General features: G+C 43.2%; 1 protein-coding gene across 2 annotated transcripts in view; it reads right to left on the minus strand.

Annotated features, from left to right (window-relative positions):
- SLC2A12 (solute carrier family 2 member 12) overlaps positions 1-22,958 on the minus strand; it is a 70,621-nt gene that overhangs the window by 19,004 nt on the left and 28,659 nt on the right. Inside the window, exons 2-3 of one of the 2 annotated variants that reach the window (XM_066605753.1) lie at positions 11,122-12,447; positions 4,843-4,965 (exon numbers count right to left, since the gene is read on the minus strand). In XM_066605753.1, the coding sequence (XP_066461850.1) occupies positions 4,843-4,965; positions 11,122-12,447 (1,449 nt within the window). The remainder of the gene's footprint in view (positions 1-4,842; positions 4,966-11,121; positions 12,448-22,958) is intronic. The other variant, XM_066605761.1, reaches the window with a different exon arrangement.

Here is a 22,958-nt window from a genome sequence, read left to right on the forward strand (position 1 = left end):
CCAAGGAAAACAACCTGGAGGTTCCTTTTAGCGAATGCCAAATCCCTAAAAAGGGTTAAATGGTGAAGACCATGGACCTCTTAGAGTAGCCCTCATAAGTAGTCATACTATTTTATTTTATATTGTTCTCACCACTCCACAAAAAAAGCAGGTGGAGTTAAGCATATGGGCTTGGGACAAATCTACGCCAGCTCACAGGTGGTGTGCATTTAATTTACTAGATCATGGGCAGCAGAGGTTATACCATATCCATATGCATCTTAATAAATTTGGCACATTTTACTCCAGCGTACTTCAGATTAAGTCCACAGTCAACTGGAGAAAAGGAAAAGGATCCAGAAATTCTCAGGCAACAAGGAAACTTTAAATGAGGTGCGCCTGGAAGATGAAACTGGTAAACAGCAGAATAAAGTGGATGAAGAAGAGACTGATGACTAGGCCGAAACCGAACGTGGAGATCATGTCCTGTTCTGTCAGATAGTGGCTTGAAAAAGACCTTACAGGTCGAAATGTTGCCTATACGCCTGATTATGGAACAGTAAAGGATTTTTTTTATTAAAATTTTTTTTTACACCATTTCTGTTGCCACTTCTCTTTATATCTTTGTGAACTTTGGGGTTGTTGGTTCACAACCCCCTGGTTGGCTTGGCATTCTTTTCCCACATATTGTACCTCCCCACGTTTGGTCTGGTGCTGCTCGATATATCATACTTATTTTGTAGGCTTTTTTGGTTATGTTTTTCACTGGCAACTGGTGTTGTGTACTGCTTAATGGTGATGGATTCTGCCATTGGAAGCATGCGACAAATCGTTTGCGTGGAATCTATCGTGGCATTGTAATTACACTACTATGCGAACATGGTTCGGCACTCCGGGGCAGAGATGAAAAAGTCAGATCCCCTTCAAATGGAAATGGACTATCTTGGAATATTAGAACTTCTAGCAGAATCTGATGAAATTTTATGTTTGCACAAATAGAGGTTCCGGACACACCAACTATTTATCGTCAACTATCTGTGACAAACTCGTCAAAATTATGGGAGACAGGGTATTGCAGGAACGTCTTAGGCATCAAAGATTCAAAGCATTGCTCCACATCGCTTGATTCATCATCTGATGAAGGGCACATTGACCAGTTATCATGCGTATTTCGATACATGGAGAGCGGGGTGCCAATTAGAGATGAGCGAACGTACTCGGTAAGGGCGATTTCGCAATCGAGCACCGCGATTTTCGAGTACTTCACTACTCGGGTGAAAAGTACTCGGGTGCGCTGTGGGTGAGCGGGGGGTTGCAGCGGGGAGTGGGGGGAGAGGGAGAGAGAGAGGGTTCCCCCCTGTTCCCCGCTGCTACCCCCCACTCCCCTCTGCAACCCCCCGCCCCACAGCGCACCCGAGTATTTTTCACCCGAGTAGTGAAGTACTCGAAAATCGCGGTGCTCGATTGCGAAATCGTCCTTACCGAGTACGTTCGCTCATCTCTAGTGCCAATAGAACGATTTATACAATTTCTACCAAATCAAGATCACTCGGCGGAGGAAATGCTATAAGGATTGGTAAAATTTCTTAATGAACACGGACTAGATATTAAAGACTTTCGAGGTCAGTCATATGACAATGCAGCAGCCATGAGTTGGACATTCAATGGTCTTCAAGCCAAGATTAGAGCAGAAAATCTCAAGCCAATCTGGGTACCTTGTGCCACAGCTTAAATCTTATGGGAAAAGAAGCAGCTGAGTGCTGTCCAGCAGCTGTCTGATTTTTCAGCTTTTTTAAAAAGCGCTATAAAATTCTTCAGTACTTTAGATCATTGGTTTAAAATATTAAGTCGGCCATGAAACGTGCAGGGAAAGGAAATCAGTTTCCACAATGTGATGGTCTTGCCAGGCTGATGCCACAAAAGCTCTTGTGCACGGGTACGCAGCTATTGCAGATTATCTGAAACGCATCACTGAAAATCCAGAAGAAAAAGCTGAAGTCCATTGCACCGCAAGCGGCCTGTATGATCAGGTGTCTATGTTGGAGACTGGAATATATGTCACATTCTGGAATGACATTCTTCAAGCTTCCAACAAAACAAATTTGTGCCTACAAAACCCACACTTAGATTTGAAGACTGTCATCGCTGCTCTACAATCTTTGCAATCTGTTGTGCAATCAAATCGAAACTCCTTCGCTGACTATAAACATAAGGGAACCCAGTTGTCCAGTACAAATGAGTATCAGCAACCACGCCAGCGTAAAGTGAATGTTCGTTTACGACTCCTGAATTGCGTCAGCGCTTCTGCGCTTGACATCTCCGCTGCTGATAATTTCTGCATAAACTCCTCCCTACAAGTCATCGATCAGTTCTTAGCTTCACTTCAACGGCGACTTTCTGTTTCCAAGTTAATTTGCTCATGATTCGAATTTCTTGGTGAACCAGACGTCCTTACTCCTGAAGAGATTTACTCCAAACCAAGAAGCTGGTGAGTGATTATCCCGACCATCTCGAGAATTACTTGGAAGATGAGCTGATTCAGTTTGCCGAGTTTGCAAAAGTTCTTTCTTTAGACTATAGCCCTAACACCTGTTACGAATTATTACTACTACCTGATAGAAATGTAAAGGATACCTTTATCAATATGGAATTTGCCCTGATAATCTACACGTGTGGCGCAGAGTGTTAAGGCAGCAGAAATGCAGTCCTAAGCTCTCACTCACGATTTGAAGGTTGCAAGTTTAATCCCCACATGGTTCAAGTAGCTGGCTCAAGGCCTTCCATCCTGGTCTGTAATATGAGTACCCAGCATGGTGGGGAAAAATAAATAAATTACCTGAAAGTGCTGTGGAATAAGTTGGCGCTATACAAATAACAAGATTTATTTCCACGATGGTTATGAATTGCACTGCAGAGTGATCCTTTTCAAAAAGGAAACTCATCAACACCAGATTAAGAACATCATTAACCAAAGTTAAACTGAACTTTCTTACAATGATGTCACTGTCATCGGACATTTTGTATCAGATAGGCTTCTCTGAAATTTTCAGATTTTGCAATTTCGGAAACACACAAAGTTTTTGTTAAATAAAAGACTGAAAATCATTCCCCTCTGCAAAGTGTGTCTACTATACTAAGTTAGGTTAGCAGCCTTTTATGTACTAATTTTAAGTAAATAGTTTGCTCAGGGCCCCATGGTTTATATATCCGGTCCTGTATATACGGCACATGAGCACCGAGGACAGTGATTAAAAAATCTGATTAGCTGATTGACCAATCACAGCCATTCAGCGCTTCCAGAAGGTGGAAATTTTTCAATCTTCAACCAGAAGAAATGAAGAACAGTGCCTGGGAGAGAACAAGCGCTGGAGCCGGACAGTGCTTTTAGGTGATTTTTTAAAAATTATTTTTTCATGCAGCTAGGGCTTTTTTTGGGGGTAGGGCTTATATTTCAAGCCCTTCCCCAAAAATCCCTGTGGGGGTTGCCTTCATCCCATTGCTTTCAATGGGGTGGCAACAGCGCCTGTCCCATTGAAAGCAATGGGAGAAGATTACAGCTGTGACAGCTGTGGCAGGGATTCTTTCATCCCCGCGGGGAGTCCCCTCATCACTGAAAACTGTGACAGTGCTGTCACAGTGTTCAGTGATGAGGGGATCTTTGTGGAGCAGCTACTACAGGGAACAGGCAAAGTTTCATGCACTGCGCATATGAAACTTTGTACGTTTATGCGTTTTCAGCTTATCCGAGCAGCACATTTTTTCATGCACATAGGTGCGCAAAAACACGCCTGTCTGACTTCAGCCTAAGGGCGCCCACCCACTGGCGTCAGCGTTTTCGCCGCGTTTCCCACGATTTTTCCGCGCGTTTTTCGCGGCGTTTTTCGAGGCGTTTTCGCGGCTTTTCCATTAATTTCCATTGACTTTCATGGGTGCATTAGGAGAAAAATAAGGACACATATGCAACTGACAGTTCCTATGTTAAAAACGCAAACGCAACGCAAAAAGAACGCCAGTGGACAGGAACAAATGTTATCTCTATGCCTGTGCAGGAAAAACGCAAAACGCAAAACGCAGGTAAAAAAACACCAGTGGGTGCTCGCCCTTATACTGCAAAAAAGTAATAGGTGATCTTAGACTGTGAGCCCCAATAGAGACATACAGAGCTGCAGGATAAGTATGCGCTATAGGAATGGGCAAAAAAAATAAATAAAATACCAGCGGTAAATAATACTGAGTGATTTTAGTTTATTCCTGGGGTTCCCCTAAAAACAGGATCCCTGGGCAATTGCCTAGTTTGCCTTCCACTAAAACAACTGTGATTATAACATGATGCAGAGTTAGGGTACATACACACGGATGTTTTAAAAGTGATATAGTCGTTCAATAAAGACTTCTATTTTATTTGTTTATTTGTTGCTTTTTTCACTGCCTCCGCCTTATGATTGGTTGCAGGGTAAGCGGATAACTGGACCGAATAAGTTCTTCCCGTCTCCAAGTGTACGTAATTAGACACTCTTTAACCTGAGTTTGCCATTTAATCTAAGCGGCGGCCTGTGGCCTTGTATGCAGTGAAAATACGATGTGCTTTGGATACTTTATTTGTCTTGTATGATAAAACTTTGAATATAAATTGATTTGAAAAAAAAAAAAAAGTTGCACCTGCGATTCTTGAGTGCAACTCGCATCAGCAGCACTCGGACATCATTTCAATCATGCTTACATGTAACACATTGTATATGACAAACTAATGCCATCACCCATAGCAACAAGAATTCTGAGCATTTTAATGTAATTAGTTGCTAAAGACACCACTTGCAATTTCTTAAATTAATTAAACATAAAATTTGTAACGTTCATCCTCACCCGTTAGTGTAAGAAATGTCAACGAGATGAGAAGATTCATGCCCCAGTTCATGCTACTGGTTATTGCAAAGGCCCGACCTTTAATCCCAGCAGGAAAGATTTCACTCTGCACTAGCCAAGCCACTGGAACACAGAAATGCTTGAATGCTCAGTCATTGACTAATATTCATGAAACTTGTGAGAAGAAAACAAAACATAAAACAGGCATCAATAAACCCGAAGCCACTAACCAGCAGCAGACATTACAATGTTTACAATACTCTTCAAGTGGATTTCTTTTTTCAACTCAGGGCTCTTACCCACTTGCGTTTTTTTAACGCTGCGATATCGCTGCATTTTTTTCACGCAAATGTCAATGGTATTGTCTAATGTTAAAAACGCATCTCACAAAAATCACAAAACACAATCTAGCGATGTGTTTTTAACATTAGACAATACCATTGACATTTGCGTGAAAAAAACGCAGCGATATCGCAGCGTTAAAAAAAAGCAACTGGGTGCCGGCCCTTACTCAATGAAATACAGTTATTATTTGAATTCATAAAAACACAGGACGTGCTCACATGGGAAAATCCAACACTGATCTACCATATAATCAGTTGCTGAAATACAAGGCTGGGCCGTGGATTTGTGCTGCAGATCTGCACCATGATGTGGATCTCTCTACGTGGAATCTGCACCAAGCAATGACTTGTCCATACTTTTTTTTTTGAATCCATGATTCCCATTCAAATGAATTGGACATGGATCTTCCACTGATTTGTTGTTTAATCTGCATGCAATTTGTTTAGGCTTCATGTTAAATCCACATCAGTTTTTGCCATGTGTACACTGCCTTAAGCTTTCCTTGTCTGTCAATGCTTAGAAAAGTCTAAGCCTTATGATAACACAAACATAGAGCAATATATTATTTGGTGACTGATCCTTCTTCATTTTTTATACATGTATATATAACACTAATAGACATTATGCCATGTGCATATGTAGTGGCCCAGAACACCATCCTGGTCCCCTCCATAAATGCCATAAAGTTCATCTTATGTAGATGCACTGTGCAAAGCTTATCCTGTCATATCCAGTGTGTGTTTTGCACAGCTGTGGTGCTTGAGAGGTTAACTAAATAGGAGTTCTTGAGAGCGGGAAAAGGGTATTCAATCTGTGTTCAGAGGAGTTCCATCTTCAGAGAGTTCTAATACAGAGCCACGTGGAAGCACCTTAAGCTTCCTTGTGGTGAAGATGGAGGAGAAGGAGAGATATCCTGTAGCAACTGCAGTGTGGATGTGAATGGAGTTAGCCCAAAGCCTGAAAACAGAGAGCACTTGTGAGTGATTCTGTGTAGAGAGACCCAGTGCAGAGGTACTAATTCAGACATACAAGCCTTGCTTATGCGGTCATCGAAAGCTAGGATCACCATGTAGAAATACGCTACTAAGTCACACATATGCGTCTCCCATGCGGGGTGCTAATCTGTAAAATAATTAAATACTGCCAGAGTATTTGTGGAGTGACCCACCTGTCCCCTTTCCTCCTTTGGAGTGCTCCCCGTGCAGGAGCGGTTCTGTACAGATAACGCAGACTATAGGACTAGTTTCATCCTGTGTATCCTCCCTGATCTCTGAGCTCTGTTCTACCTGCACTGAAAAGAACTGTACCAGAATTGCTGTAAATAATTGTTTGCCAAAGTTATATTAAGCAAAGTTTATACCGGGCCCTAACTGTTCCTGGGGAACTGAGGTACTATACACCAGTGACTGTGTTTATCCTCTGCCGTGTAGCATACCGGTGTGTGGGAACGGTGATGTCACCCTTGATAACTACTGCCCCCATCATCCTATTTATTGGCATTCCCTATCCTAGGGGTGTCGAAGGTGGCCTGTAATCCTGCTCTGGCCTTGGCTGCGTGTCATCCTTCCGGGACCAGAGCCTGGTAAGTGCCGCTGTGACAAGCCAATACTTAACCCTCCCAGCTCTTCCTGTGTGTCATGTGTCCAGGGTACCCCTCTGGGGTGTTGCACATGAAAAAATCTGGAATATACATTTTCATTTGCTCAGCCTTTGAACTATCTGCTCTTATACACCTGTAGGCTTGACCAGGGGCGTAACTATAATTTATAGGGCCTCAGAACAAAATGTAGAAAAGCCCTCACCACCTGATGACAAGCAAGTGAAACAGCAGCATAAGTAGTAAGGGAACCATTTGGGATTACTTGGATTTCTGCATTAATTACTAATTACATTACTGCATTTCGCCACCTGTACTAAGCTACAATCAATGTTTTGGTGAGTATATTCGTTTTAATTTTAATTGCCACAATGGGACCACTTTTAATATTTAGGGACATTATGAGGATCACTATTATGCTATGGGGCACTATTAAGGCCACTATTACTCTATGGGGGTACTATTGGGACCACTATTACTCTATAAGAGAGCTATGAAGACCACTATTATTCTATGGGAACACTACAGGGGCTAATATTACTATATAGAAGTACTATTACTTAGAAGGGTACCACTGGGAATACTACTAGAGACACTATGGGGGCCACTGTTATTGTATGGGGCAATATGAGAGACAGTTATACTACATTGTAGCCACTATTATGCTATTGGGGTACTATTGGGTCCACTATAACTGTATGGGAGCAATATGGAGACCACTATTTCTTTATGGGGGCACTATTACTATATGAGGCACTATAGCAGCACTATTACTGTATGGGGATCACTACTACTGTATGGAGATGCTACTATTATATGGTGGCACAATGGGGACACTATTACTGTATGGGGCATAATAGGGGCACTACTATTGTTTTAGTGCACAATGGCTACACTACTACAGCCTGGGGCACTATGGATGGAGTTAATGTGTAAAGGTGAGGATTAAAGATGAGCGAACACCAAAATGTTCGGGTTCGCGTTATTCGAAACGAACTTCCCGCGATGTTCGGGTGTTCGTTTCGAATAACGAACCCCATTGAAGTCAATGGGCGACCGGAACATTTTTGTATTTCGCCGATGCTCGCTAAGGTTTTCATGTGTGAAAATCTTTGCAATTCAAGAAAATGATGGGAACGACACAGCAACTGATAGGGCAGGCGAGGGGCTACATGTTGGGCTGCATCTCAAATTCACAGGTCCCACTATTAAGCCACAATAGCGGCAAGAGTGAGACCCCCCCCCCCCCCCGCACTGTCAGCATAACGATCGTTCTCCTCTGCCACAGCTGTAACAGCTGTGGCAGAGAAGAACGATGTTAGCCCATTGAATTCAATGGAGCCGTCAATACAGCCGACTCCACTGAATGCAATGGGCTGCCGGCGATCGCGGGATGAATTGTCGGAAAGGGGTTAAATATATAAGCCCTTCCCTGCAATTCATCCAGAAATGTGTAAAAATAAAAAATATATATATACTCACCTGGTGCAGGCAGACGGAGTTCAGCGCGGCGGGCTGCAGTTCTCCTGAACTGCTCTGAACAGCTGTGAGTAGTATTCAGCAGCCGGGGATTTAAAATCCCCGCCTGCTGAATAAGATGCCTCTGATTGGTCACAGCCTGACCAATCAGAGGCCAGCCCTCACTCACACCCATTCATGAATTCATGATTTTAAATCCCCGGCTGCTGAATACTACTCACAGCTGTTCAGAGCAGTTCAGGAGAACTGCAGCTTGCCGCGCTGAACTCCGTCTGCCGGCACCAGGTGAGTATATATATATTTTTTATTTTTACACATTTCTGGATGAATTGCAGGGAAGGGCTTATATATTTAACCCCTTTCCGACAATTCATCCCGCGATCGCCGGCAGCCCATTGCATTCAGTGGAGTCGGCTGTATTGCCGGTTCCATTGAATTCAATGGGCAAACATCGTTATTCTCTGTCACAGCTGTTACAGCTGTGGCAGAGAAGAAGGATTTGTCTTCTATATGTGCTCAATGGGGTTGGCGCTGCTGCCGCCGGCCCCATTGAGCGCATATAGAAAAGATTTCTCAGGGAAGAAAGTTAAAGTAACCCGAACATCCGAACATCGTGTGGTGTTCGTTACGAATAACGAACATCCCGAACACCCTAATATTCGCCCGAGCATCAAGCTCGGACGAGTACGTTCGCTCATCTCTAGTGAGGATAACATCGATGCTGTAAAAGTGAGCAGCCAATGAGATCTTTGTGTTAAATTCTGCAGAGATGAAAAAAGTAGCCATAGTGGTTTGGGCCTGATGGACAAGAAAAGTGAAAATGGATGATTCAGTTCAGAGATGACGCTTAGTAAAATACACAAAAAGTGTAAGCAGTGGTCATTATACATATGGTATATGTGGATAAATGCACATTCACTAGAGCTTGGAATCTATAAGTCAAAAAGTCCAGTAAAAAAGCTTGGGTCAGCATCGAAAATGCTGTAATGCTTTTTACGCCATTCAATTCAGAGGCAATGTCACCCATGAGCCACTGGTTGTAATTGTACTATAATTATATAGCCTGCAGTATACAAATGAATCTATCTATCTATCTATCTATCTATCTATCTATCTATCTATCTGTACTACGGCAACGCCACTGGGCTCTGTGATTGCAGGCAAATAGCTTGGCGGTCTGCACGGGGATCCAAAGTTCAAACTGGGGCCCTTTGACTCTAGTTACGCCCTTGGTAGTGTTCTTGCGACTAAATGAGTCTCCACAATCCCTAGGCCTTTTAGAAGCTGCTATGGCTATAGCTATGCCCATAAACAGATTTAGAAGGAGGCAGCCATTTAAAAAATTATATACAGTATGGAGATTCTTTAGATAAAATATTACCTTATTGCATTATTACTATCTGTGTTATATATCGTTATCAGTTTCTACTTGTAGCACAAGTTATGGAAACAAATAATGGGGAATCCACTTTAAGCGAAAACAGTAGGGCAGATTTATTAATTCTGTCTAATATTGTAAACGTAGACCAGTCAGTGCTACTTAGTTTGTCCTAATTGTCCAATTTCTGACTTTGGCTATTCCTGGCCATGCTACTGTCTCCACTCCTGACCCCAGTTTATTATACTGACTATGCTTCAGTCTGCTACCTGGCCTGATGTCTGGCTTGCTGTATTCTGCTGAATCCCTTCTTCATGACCTGACCTCTGGCTTGTACCTCTTTCTAAAGCTGTGCTGTATGCCCTAACCTGGATTATCTGACTACTCTCCTGTTCACAACCTCAGATACTTTGCCTTGGTTTTTAGTAGTGTCAGCTGCCACATTACTAGAGTAATGTCATGACAACCTCGCAGCAAAGCCCAAAGGGTGAATACCAGGGTACCTCAGATTTTGCTATGAGCCACACCATTGTGTGGCACAGTGGATCTATGTCCGCTGATCCTCACATTAGTATCTCGTTCTACTGCTAGATTCTTGGTATTGGTTTGGAAGGGTAGGGGTCAACCCACCTAAGAATGTGCACCCACACATACTATTTTAAAGAATTGTGCTGCCTGAAACCCTCACATTCCATAAGAGTAGTCAAGTTTGTACTATATGATACACTAAATCTAAAGGCAAGCTCAGTATTCTGAATGTGATTATATTGCTCTTCACGTTGTCATGTAACATCTGTCATCATGTCGAGGGCACTGCTCTTTGTTGATTCTTATTAAAATCAGTATTAATAAGTTAGTGTTGCAATAGATATTGCACCAGCTGATCATACACCAAGGAGACTCTGTAAAATGATTGCTTGGGTCACCAAACTGATAATGGTTACATGCAGGGGCGTAACTAAAGGCTCAGGGGCCAGGGTGCAAATGTTCAGCTGCGGCCCCCCCAACCCCCATCTGTGCATTGGGGCCTCTGAATCTTCAAGTTACCTAGAGGCAAAATCTGTAACAGAGCCCCCCAACTATAATGCTTTATTCATACTACTAGGCTCCCTATATGGGGAAGATAGGCCCTTTGGGCCCCCTAAGGCTGCGTTCCCACAGGGCGGAATCCCGCAAGAAACTTCGCGGTTTGGCCGCACCAAAAAAAAAGCGAGATTTCCGCTGGGAACCGGGTTTAGTGGCCGCAGCTGGATATGCCACAGTGAAATTTCGTACGAAATTTCCGCGGCAAATGTGCACTGTGTGAACCCAGCCTAAGGGTTCTGGGCCCTGGTGCTACTGCACCCACGTATAGTTACACCCCTGGTTACATGTGTATATCAGTATAGGAATAATTATGTGACATATCCTTGAGCAAACAAGTATACAAGGGTTATAATAGTAATTTGCAAATAGAATGCTAAAGAAAAAAGCCACTTACTTGGTCCTAAACCTATGGAAAATGCTGCTACATAGGACAGAAGACTGGCCAAATACAACCATTTCATAAATACTGGAACATCTTCTGTTTCTGTCTTTTGAGGTCCCTCAGAGGAGCTTGGAGCCATCAGAGTAGTTAAATATCCCAGTTTTGTCTCATTTCTTGAAACATTAAGCAAAGATGTTCTAGTTGATGATAAATGGTGGAACTCTTTCAAAATTGACTCATTACTTTTGGACATTGTCACTGGATTATAAAAATAGGAGTCCTCCAATGATTGGTTTAGTTGAGAACTGCTTTTACAAATACTATTAAAATTAGCATGAGTATTGAGAGTTATTATTCCCATTGTAACCAGTGATGCAGCCATGACAGCTGACCCAATACAAAGAAAAGTCTTACTTCCTACACGATCTACAAAGAAGGTTGCAGGAATTGTGCTGACCACTTTTACAACTCCAATTCCTGTAGAAGCAAGACTAGCAGCTTCATTGCTTTCATAGCCCACTGACTTTAACACCGTCGAGGCATAAAACAAGATATTGGGTTGTCCAGTAATTTGCACAAAGAAACTTAATGCTAAGCCTATTAACAGACGAGCTCTCATATTGTCCCTTGAACAAAATAAGTCCCAAAAATTATATTGGTATTCAGCTTTAATAGAAGACCTGATGGTTGTGAGTTCTTCATTAGTTTGTGAAGTTGCTCTTAGTTTTTGGAGAACTTTACCGGCAGCCTCATCCTTTCCCTTCATAATCAGAAAACGAGGGCTTGGTGGGAGAAAATACATAGCAATGGCTTGTAAAGCAGCTAATGGAATGATGAGTCCGAACATATACTGCCAACCATTGGCAGCTGTTGCAAACACATAGTTCGAAATATAGGCTAGTAGAATGCCAACCACAATCATTAGTTCATTTAGGGACACCAGCATTCCTCTCTTATGCTGAGGTGCAATCTCGGCAATGTAGACACAGGTGGCAATGGCAGACAAGGATATAGAAATACCAATGACAATACGACCTGCAATCAGGCTTTCATAGGATGCAATGGCAATCAGTAGTAGATTGGCAAGAACAAGCAAACAGGATGTAACCAGGATTGTGATTCTTCTCCCATAGTAGTCTATAAGAAATCCTCCAACAAGTGAGGCAAAAAGGGCTCCAATGAGTAGTGCGCTCACTACTATTTCCTGCTGTTGACATGTAAGGTCTAATAAGGTTTGCAGATGAAGAAGAGCTCCCGAAATTATTCCCAATTCATAGCCCACAAGTAATCCACTTATGGCCGCTATGACTGATGACAGAATGATAAAAAATCCACATCCTAAAAGAAAAAAAAATTGTTAATAGAGGTAATGACATTTTAAGTCTACACATTGTAACACATAAAGGATGTCTTATGTCCTATATTATCACTACACTTTTTTCTCTTTATGTCTTGAATATCTTTCTAACTTATTTTTTGTTTCAATTCCTCATTATTTTCCAGACCGCAGCTTGCGATTAGTAAGTAAAGACATTTTTGTATACAGTTAGAGGCTGACAATTTGTTCTGATTTAGTCCTGCTCACATGACTGCTGGGATCTTAGAAGCCATCTGACTATTCAATGGTTTGTGAACTAAACTCTGCATCAAGAAAACTTTTTTGCCATGGACTCCATACTGATTCCTAAATAAAAAAAACAGGATCTAAACACATGACATACAGAACCCTTAAACTTCTTTTTCAATATCTTTTTATTTCATTTTTGACAAGATAAAAAAATAGGACAATGAACAATGATAAATTGCTAATACAACTAAAGAGGACAATATTGACTGTCTCCGCAATAACAGACCAGCTGACCTGGAAAGTGAAATCCAGAATCATAGACGTTCATGAGCACCTTCATTGAGAAAACCCCAGAACAATAGGTAATGAAAAACATAGAGGTTTATTGAAGAATAGAAAACTGTGAAGAGGACGGGGAGGTTGGGGGGAGGGTGGAGAAGGAATTTTTCTTTAAATACAGTGGGGCAAAAAAGGTACTACTTAGTTGAACTTAAATTTCTTGAAGTCCATCCATGCAGACTAAATATTTTAAAATTTCAGATTTTTTCTGACTTCCCAGTGAGTTAATTCTTAAAGTCGTAGTAACATGGTAACAGTGTGTAGAAAATACATATGTCCAGCTAGTTCAGCCTTTTACCCTCCCAATGTTGATCGAAAGGAAGGCAAAAAAATCCATGGGGTAGAAGCCAATTTTCCTTACTTTGGGGGGGGGGGGGGGGATTCCTTCCCAACTCCAATCTAGCAATCAGAATAATCCCTCGATTACTGACCCATCTGAAGTAATTAGTGACTATAACATGTAATATTGTTACATTAAGTTCCATAGTCTCACTGCTCTTACAGTAAAGAATCCCCTTCTATGTTAGTGTAGGATCCTTCATTATTCTAGATATAATGAATGCCCCCTTATTACCCTCACAGTCCTCTGTATAAATAGATCATAGGAGAGATCGCTGTACTGACCCGCAATATAATAATAATAATAATCTTTATTTGTATAGCGCCAACATATTCAGCAGCGCTTACATAGACAGGGGGGAATACAGAAAGACAAAATACAAACATTACAGAACCACGGTTACATATAGTAATCAGTTGATGGAAACAATAGGGGTGAGGGTCCTGCTCCAGCGAGCTTACATACTACAAGTAATGGGGTGATACAGAGGGTAAAGGGGCTGGAGATGTGCACAGTATGGCGAGGTGGAGAGTGAGCGATGCTATACACATAGACAATGGTCAGACATTTAGCCGTGTGACGGCAGAAACGGTGTGACTGCAGGAGCGGTTTATGATGGCTAGCAGGGATTGCAGTCAGTAGGTCAGGGAGCATGTTATCAGGCGGAGTACAGAGGGGTTTGTTTAGGGAATGCGGTATGCCTCCCTGAAGAGGTGCATTTTTAGAGCACGCCTGAAGTTCTGCGAGTCCTGGATTGCTCGGGTAGCCTTTGGTAGTGCGTTCCAGAGGACCGGTGCTGCTCTGGAGAAGTCTTGGAGGCGGGAATGAGAAGTTCGAATTAAAGGGGCGCTCAGTCTGGTTTCATTAGCAGAGCGGAGAGCCCGGGCTGGTTGATGGATTGAGATGAGGGAGGCGATATAGGGTGGCGCTGTACTGTGGAGGGCTTTGTGGATGAAGGTAGCGAGTTTGAATTGAATTCTGTATTTAACGGGCAGCCAGTGCAGTGACCGGCACAGGACAGAGGCGTCCGAGTAGCGGCTGGACAGGAAGATGAGCCTGGCTGCCGCATTCAGGATGGACTGGAGAGGGTAGAGTCTGGTGCAGGGGAGGCCAATCAGCAACGAGTTGCAATAATCGAGCCGGGAGTGGATGAGGGCGACAATAAGCGTTATATTTATTCATAGTTATTAGGTCACCCATAATCATCATTTTTCTAAACTAAATAACTCAAATTTTAATAACCTATCTCAGTCTTGTAGTCCACCCATTCCACATATTACTTTAGTTGCCCATCTTTGAAGCCACTCAAGCTCCATGTGTGGTCTGACCAGTGATTTGTAAGGAGGAAGAACAATGGTCTCATCATGTGACCCTAGACTTCTTTTGATGCACCTCATGATCCTATTTGCCTTGGTAGCAGCTGCCTGACATTTTTTTCTTATAGCTTTTTAGTGCTTCCTCAATGCCTTCTTGTTTTACTAGGTTAAATGCTTTCTTTTTGTTGTTCATTGCCCCCCTTTATATCTTCATTTAGCTACACTGGTTTTCTCCTATTAATCATTTTATTCCTGTAAGGTATGAAATGCTCACATTTAGTATTTAAGTGGATTTTAAAAAATGTTTCATTTATTGTCTGTACCCTTATTTCTGAGGGCATTGTCCCAGTCAATATAATTTAGGGCATCTCTTTGCTGATTGAACTTTACCTTCCTTAAGTTTAGTATTTTTGTAGCTCCCCAATAAAACTTCCTTTAGAAAGAGAAGTGGAAATTTATTATTGTCACTATTTCCCAGGTGCTCCCCGACCTGCCTCTGTCATTTTGTCAAGTATGTTGGCTAATATTAAGTCCAAGTTGGGAAAGGTAGTTTTTTTTGACTATTGAACCAAACTTTTTTCCTTTATGAGATCCACAGCTTTCAGATTCCCATTTATGTCTGGATAGTTAAAGTCCCCCGTAACAATTACGTCATTGTGATTTGCTGCTTCATCCATTTGCCTTAGCAATAGATTTTCAGTGGCTTCTGTTATATTTGCTGACCTGTAGGAAACCCTTATGAAGATACTGTTTTTCACTCCATACGTTCCTCTCCCTCCCATATATGTTCTTGTAATGTGGGCTTTAAACAGGACTTTACATAAAGGCAAACCTCTCCCCCTTTCCATTTTTCTCAATCCCTTCTGAACCAACTGTAATCCTGCAAGTTAACTGTTCAGTCACAGCTTTAATCCAACCAGGTCTCCGTTATTCTCACTATGTCATAGTATTTCTCAGACATTACTTCTCAACCTTATTGGTCAGACTTCTAGCATTAGTCACCATACAGTTTAAAAAGCTTTGGTTACATTTTTATTTTAAGGGCTCATGTCCACGGGGAAAATATGATTTAGGATCCGCAGCGGATTACCTGCACGCGGATCCGCACCCCATAGGGATGCATTGACCACCCGCGGGTACATAAATACCCGCGGATCGTCAATAAAAGGGATTTAAAAAAAAATGGAGCATGAAAAAATCTGGACCATGCTCCATTTTCGTGCGGGTCTCCCGCGGGGACGGCTCCCGCGGGCTTCTATTGAAGCCTATGGAAGCCGTCCGGATCCGCGGGAGACCTAAAATAGGAATTAAAAGCATTTACTCACCCGCAGCGGGCCGGGAAGCTCTTCTCTTCCTCACGGCCGCATCTCCCTTGCTTCGGATCGGCGGATGTGCCCGGCGCATGCGCGCGGCACGTCGACGACGTGTCGGCGACGTGCCGCCGGCGTCAGGAATTCATCCGCCGGCCGAAAAAGAAGATCCGGCCGTGAGGAAGAGCAGAGCTTCGCCGCCCGCTACGGATAGGTAAATTCTTATTTATTCGTATTTTCAGCGCTCATGTCCGCGGGGCAAGAGGGACCCGCTGCAGATTCTACATGTAGAATCCGTAGCGGGCCCGATTTTCCCCGTGGACATGAGGCCTAAGTGTATCCCTATTAACTGTTTTGCTAGTTCAAACTGTACTAACCCCTCCCACCGCTCCACCCCCATTTTCATTATTTAGTCCCAGGTCACTGTCTACACTATCTTCCCCTCTATCCTTTTGGTTGCCTTCCCCTCTGGTCCCTAGTTTAAACACTCCTAGAACCTTTTAACCATTTGTTTTGTAAACGTAACAATGTATGTGTTTTTAAATATAACAATGTAATCCCCAATATACAACTCTAAGGCCATTCTCACATAGCCCGCTTTTTTCCCCCAATTAGCGCAGCATTTCAAACACCACGCTAACCGAGGTACAATGCTCCAATTGATTTCAAAGGGTCTTCGCAGACCAGTACTCACACATGGTGTTTCTAACACCGTGCTTTTTGAGCACTGTCTGCTCTATTTTCCCGTGTTTTAGCACTTTTTAATGCCCCTCATCACCCATCACAATGATAAGATGCCTTAAAAAAATGCTTTCAAACGCTGAAATATGCTTTCAAAAATGCTGCACAAAATTGCGGTAAAATGCCATGGTTTTGGATGCGGGATTTTGAGGACACATGTGTGAGAGTAGCCTTAGCATATTTACCTCTAAAAAATACAAATATAGTTACAATGTATAAGCTACAAGACCACTGTGACTTGATATAAAAACATAAATAAATACAAATAAGAAATAGGGCTCAAGCAGATGGCTGGGTCGAATCTCACTGCGAGAATTCTGACAGCAGGATGTGAGCCGTGCCCCTGCAGTGACCACCACAGGCTCACCTCCTGTGGCATCTCCTTCTCCGCTCTGCTATGTGCCTGCTGCTGTGCAGCCAGTCCATGTGCAGAGCAAAGCCAGCACGCCAGCGGTGACATTTCTGTGCGAGCCTCGCAGAGTTTTCACACGGTCAAATCGAAGCCGTCTGCATAGGATTGCATAAACTAATGCAATCCCATAGCAGCGTGCATGGGCGGAAATTCTGTGGGAAATCCTGCTGCGGAATTTCCGCCCGTATGCATTCACCCATAAGCAGAGATTCCACCCAATTTTAAGTCACGCTTAAAACAAGCACACATTGCTTGCTCCCACAGACACTCTTTTCTTTGCTTTAAGTATCAATCAGCAGCAGTAACTCCTGCAATGAAATCTCTGTTTGGAAAGGGAGTCAAACAGGACTCTTGGGACGGTTATCGCACAAAATTCGTTCAAACAAACAAATCTGTGCAATAATCGTTGCGTCTAAATACACAGCCATCATACACTATTCATTTACAGTTTGTGGGTCGCTCACTTTCAATCTGTATGAAAATCATCGCTGGCTTCTCGCTGAGTGTAAACGCTCCCCGTTCAGCACTTTGCATAGAATGTGAAGCACTGAGCGATACTCAGCGGTGATCTGCCTGTCTAAACGCTCTGCATGAGCACTAACAACCAGCGGCAACATCAGCGCTTGTTCAGCCATTTAGATGACTGTGGTCCTGTCTAAGTAGAACACTAGACTTCTGTTTAGATGTTTGTTATAACTGTGTCATCTTATTAAATGTTTGATAAGTTCATGTCTGGATACAATTTGACAGGGTCGAAAATGTCACTTCCCAGTTTGACCAATGTTTGTCTGGGCACCTGTCACCTTTATACATTGCGTCATTGAGTCTTGTTCTGGTTCTGCTACAATGAAATCATATACAGTGCATTGGATTCAGGATGGTATATGCTGTGGATATACTGTACCTTGAAATACTTTCCAACTGCTGTACCACTGCCAACATGTTGATTTTCGAGGTAACAGAAAGTTTTGTTTATGAATTCCATTTCTGTTTGCAATCTTCTTCCAGATTCCTGGGGTCAGCTGCAAGATTCAGCTGTTTTTATTTCTTTTTTTTTCATATAATGGACATGTACATCCCAAAGCGGCAATATTTTGACTATAAGGCCTTAGTCAGACGGGCGATTTTTCGCGCGATTTGCGCATGCGTCCGGCGATTTTATAAAACCATTGCTTCGCAATGGTATCGGACACATGAGCGCTTTTTATGTGCTCGTCCGATAAATTATAGAACAAAAAATCGCAGATCGCACCTATCTGCGATCTGCGATTCCTGTTCTCTTCTCTATATGCGCTCAATGGGGCCGGCGGCAGCAGCGCCGACCCCATTGAGAACATATAGAAGACAAATCATTCTTCTCTGCCACAGCTGTAACAGCTGTGACAGAGAAGAACGATATTTGCCCATTGAATTCAATGGAGCGGCAATACAGCAGCTCCATTGAAAGCAATGGGCTGCCGGCGTGCGCGGGGTGAATTGTCGGGAAGGGGTTAAATATATAAACCCTTCCCTGCAATTCATTCTAAAATGTGTTAAAATAAAAAAAATTGTATACTCACCTTTCCGCTGCGGCCGGAGTCCAGCCGCGGTCGCTGTCAGTTCTCCTGAACTGCTTCTTGGCACTATTCAGCCGGCGGGGCTTTAAAATCCCCGCCTGCTGAATGATCTGCCTCTGATTGGTCACAGCCCTGACCAATCAGAGGCTGAAAACACTCACACACCCATTCATGAATTCATGAATGGGTGAGTGACTGCTGCCTCTCAGCGCTGAGCCAATCAGGGGCAGGTCTGACTCACATCCATTCATGAATTCATGAATGGGTGTGAGTGAGGCATGCCTCTGATTGGCTCAGCGCTGAGCCAATCAGGGGGCAGGTCTGACTCACACCCCCTTCACACCCACTGCAGGACGGCCGTAAGGAGCTCCGGCTGCCGGCAGAAGGTGAGTGTACAATTTTTTTTTTATTTTAACACATTTTAGGATGGATTGCAGGGAAGGGCTTATATATTTAAAGGGGTTGTCCCGCGCCGAAACGTGTTTTTTTTTTTTCAACCCCCCCCCCCGTTCGGCGCGAGACAACCCCGATGCAGGGGTTAAAAAAGAACACCGGACAGCGCTTACCTGAATCCCCGCGCTCCGGTGACTTCTTACTTACCTCCTGAAGATGGCCGCCGGCATCTTCTCCCTCGGTGGACCGCAGGGCTTCTGTGCGGTCCATTGCCGATTCCAGCCTCCTGATTGGCTGGAATCGGCACGTGACGGGGCGGAGCTACACGGAGCTACACGGAGCCCCATTGAGGAAAGCAGAAGACCCGGACTGCGCAAGCGTGTCTAATTTGGCCATTAGACGGCGAAAATTAGACGGCAACCATGGAGACGAGGACGCCAGCAACGGAGCAGGTAAGTGAATAACTTCTGATAACTTCTGTATGGCTCATAATTAATGCACAATGTACATTACAAAGTGCATTAATATGGCCATACAGAAGTGTATAGACCCACTTGCTGCCGCGGGACAACCCCTTTAAGCCCTTACCGACAATTCATCCCGGGCTCGCCCGCAGCGCATTGCTTTCAATGGAAACGGCTGTATTGCCGTCTCCATTGAATGCAATGCGCTGGACAGCTCCGGCCCGTTTCTAATGAAACGCGGCTAGGAGCAGATTTTCGGGCGATTTGCGGGCGACTTGCACGCACCGGTCACGCGATTTGCGGATGCGCATCCGTCATGCGATCCGCAAATCGCGCGAAAAATCGCCCGTCTGACTAAGGCCTAAAAAGTGCTGCTCATCCCAATCGGCTGGGAGACAAAATAGTCCTGATTTCAGCAAAATTGAATCAGGTTAGTCCACACTGATTTTTGTCAAAAATCACAGGAAAAATCGAATTTCCCATAATGCCTGCTACAGAGGTCACCGTGCAGCCAATCAGCAGCTAGGGCACCATGCTGATGCCATCAAATGTGTCATCCATCTTGCATATGTGCAGAACTTAAATTGGACGCCTGCATCACATGACCGAGCCATATACAGTATAATATAGGCATAGTGTAACCAGTGGCCATTTTAAAGTTGAACACATGACAGTGAAGCTGCATTATGTTTGTGTGCCTATATAACATATCGTCTGTTATTAATAGGGCCAGATATTCTACAGAGGATATATTGCTGCTATTGTGCAGCTTATATACTCTGTTTCCCTGAAAATAAGACATGCCCTGAAAATAAGACATAGCATGATTTTCCAGAATTTTTGAGGATGCAAAATGATTTTTCAGGCTTTTTGAGGATGCATGAAATATAAGCCCTACTCCAAAATTAAGCCCTGCTAACAGTTAATTAAAAAAGTCAATTTAAATAGTTTCCAGGCAGCTCTACATGCAAAAAAGTTAAACCTTTTTGAACAAAAATTAATATAAGACACTGTCTTATTTTCGGGGAAACATGGCACCAGCAGAGAACTTAAACGGGGTTCTACCCGAGGGTGCAAAGAAAATTGCTACATCGCGTTTATATGCCTATAAGAAACAAGGTCTTTACATTGGGGAGGGTATATTTCTGCTGCTATTAACGTATATAGCAGCAAAGCAGACAAAATACATTTGGTGTGAGGAATATTGCAAGGAATGTGGAGGTGGTAGAGGATTGGCCAAGTTAGCACTTCAAGCAGTTCCCACTGAAACAACATCTCCATCTTCTGCAGGAAACAAGGCAAGCCTGCTGCCATTCCTTAGAAGTGATTTTTTTCCGTACATTACAACTGCAGCACACGGAACAGGTTATAGAGTGGATGACACAACATGCCTCAACTACCACCACCTCCTCTACCTCCTAGTGACAGGCACATAGCAGTCAGTCTGTACCAGTCAGCCATGGGCATCCCCCCTCTACTTCACCCTATGCCAAATCCTCCACACATTCCAAAGTAGTCTACATGGATCAGTCTGAAGAGCTGTCTGATCATTTAGTGTCACGAGTGTCAACAGAGCAATCCAAACAACCATAGGAAGAAGACCAAGATATAGAATGCACTGATGCTCAACCATTCCTTTCCTCCGAAGAGGAAGATGAGGGTGGGTCAGTGCAGGCGGTCAGCACCCCACAGGCAATGGAGAGGCAGGGAAAGTCATCATAGTAGCTTGCAGGGGCAGGAGGAGAAGGTGGACATTGCTGGGCAGCACCCTGGCAAGGCAGCTAGTAGGGTGTAGCATAAAAACAAAAAGGGCAGTGCTACCACCCTCAGGTACTACTAGTCGCAGCAGCAACAACATCAGGTCCACCCTGCTCCCTTATCTTTTTGCAGCAGCAGGAACAGCATGGGGGACATTATATAACCTTAGTAAGCAGTGTCCATCCAGCACTGTGGTGGGGTAGAAAATCTACAAGAATAGCAGCATCAGTGTGTTTCTCTCTGCCTTTTTCTCTCTCCAAAAGCTTCTTCCACATACATCCCCTACTCCCTCCATAGACGTCTTTGGGCAGAAAGTGCAACCTGATCTCTTAGTGAAGTTGATAATATGTCTGTACAATGGAGATATTTTATATTGGCATTTCAGAGTAAGTAATCAGTGCAGGAGGTAGATGAAAAGAGGAGTTTCTTATCTTTAATTGTACTATTAATATATCGAAAGTTCTCTATAATCAGCGGTATCATATAAATGAGTTGTTCAGGATTGTTTCATAACCAACACTTGTCTATGTGCGGTTTCCAGTATTGCAGCTTCTCCCTGTGAGCTGAACTGCAATAGAGTTTGGTTTCTAAAAAAAAAATGTTTTATAATCTCAGGCAGCCCTTTTTACTAGCAGTCATGCACCCAGAACCTGTCTGACAACACAAAGACCGTGCACTGGGATATGTATGGAGCTATTCTCCTCTGGAAGCAATTGAAGTATGACATTTTTTTTACAGAATCCAACAGAGAACAACTCTGTATGTCTTTGTGTGAAATCGGAGGCAGGTGGAAGTACAGTAAGGGCTCACACACCTTTACAGCTGCCATATTATGGCTTCATACAACTTGGATTTCGCACTCACTGCAATGCAGCCATGAGGCCTAATCGTGCAGTGGAAATCCAAAAATATTCATTCACTTGTAGCTATCGCTGACTTTCAGTCAACATAGAAACCATCGCTGGATCGCCAGCTTCTCATTCCATGTAAATACTCCCCGTTCAGCACTTCACATAGCATGCTCTACACAAGCGCTACGGACCATAGCGGTAATGTCAGCACTCATGCAGTCGTTTAGATGACTGTCGCCCCGTGTAAAAGGGCCATTAGTTTAGCTGACCCTGCTTTTTGTCTAACATGTTAGCATAGTGATAGCAGGTTTCCCTTACTCGATTAGAATGTGTTAGTCCTCTTGTTGCTAGTTTTTCACAACTCAGTAGATGTTTTACAAGCAATGAGAAAATTGACACATTTTGCCTTATCAGCATTTGTGTCCCCAAATAATAAAAGCCCTTGGCAAATTTGGTCATGTTTGCAGCAGGAAACCTTGCAATATACTTGCATATTGATTTTTAAGTTTGAAGAGATGAAAGGGCAGGAAACTTGTGCCACCTTGAGAACAGAAATGTCAAGCTGACAAGATTCACTCCGGAGCTGTGTATCCCTTACTTACTTCCTAAGTTGATGAAAACGATTGCTCGTTAGCTGAAATTTAGCAACGTACGATTGTCTTAGCCATGTGATCACAAACTGTCCTCACCTGGAAAGAAGCTGGCCACATTCAAAATTTTTGTCTATTAGAGATAGCTGACATTATGTGGACAGAAGAACCATAATCAAGGAGAGTGCATACAGAGACATAGTGGAGGAACA

This window comes from Eleutherodactylus coqui, chromosome 1, assembly GCF_035609145.1.
Source record: "Eleutherodactylus coqui strain aEleCoq1 chromosome 1, aEleCoq1.hap1, whole genome shotgun sequence".
Lineage (NCBI taxonomy): Eukaryota > Metazoa > Chordata > Amphibia > Anura > Eleutherodactylidae > Eleutherodactylus > Eleutherodactylus coqui.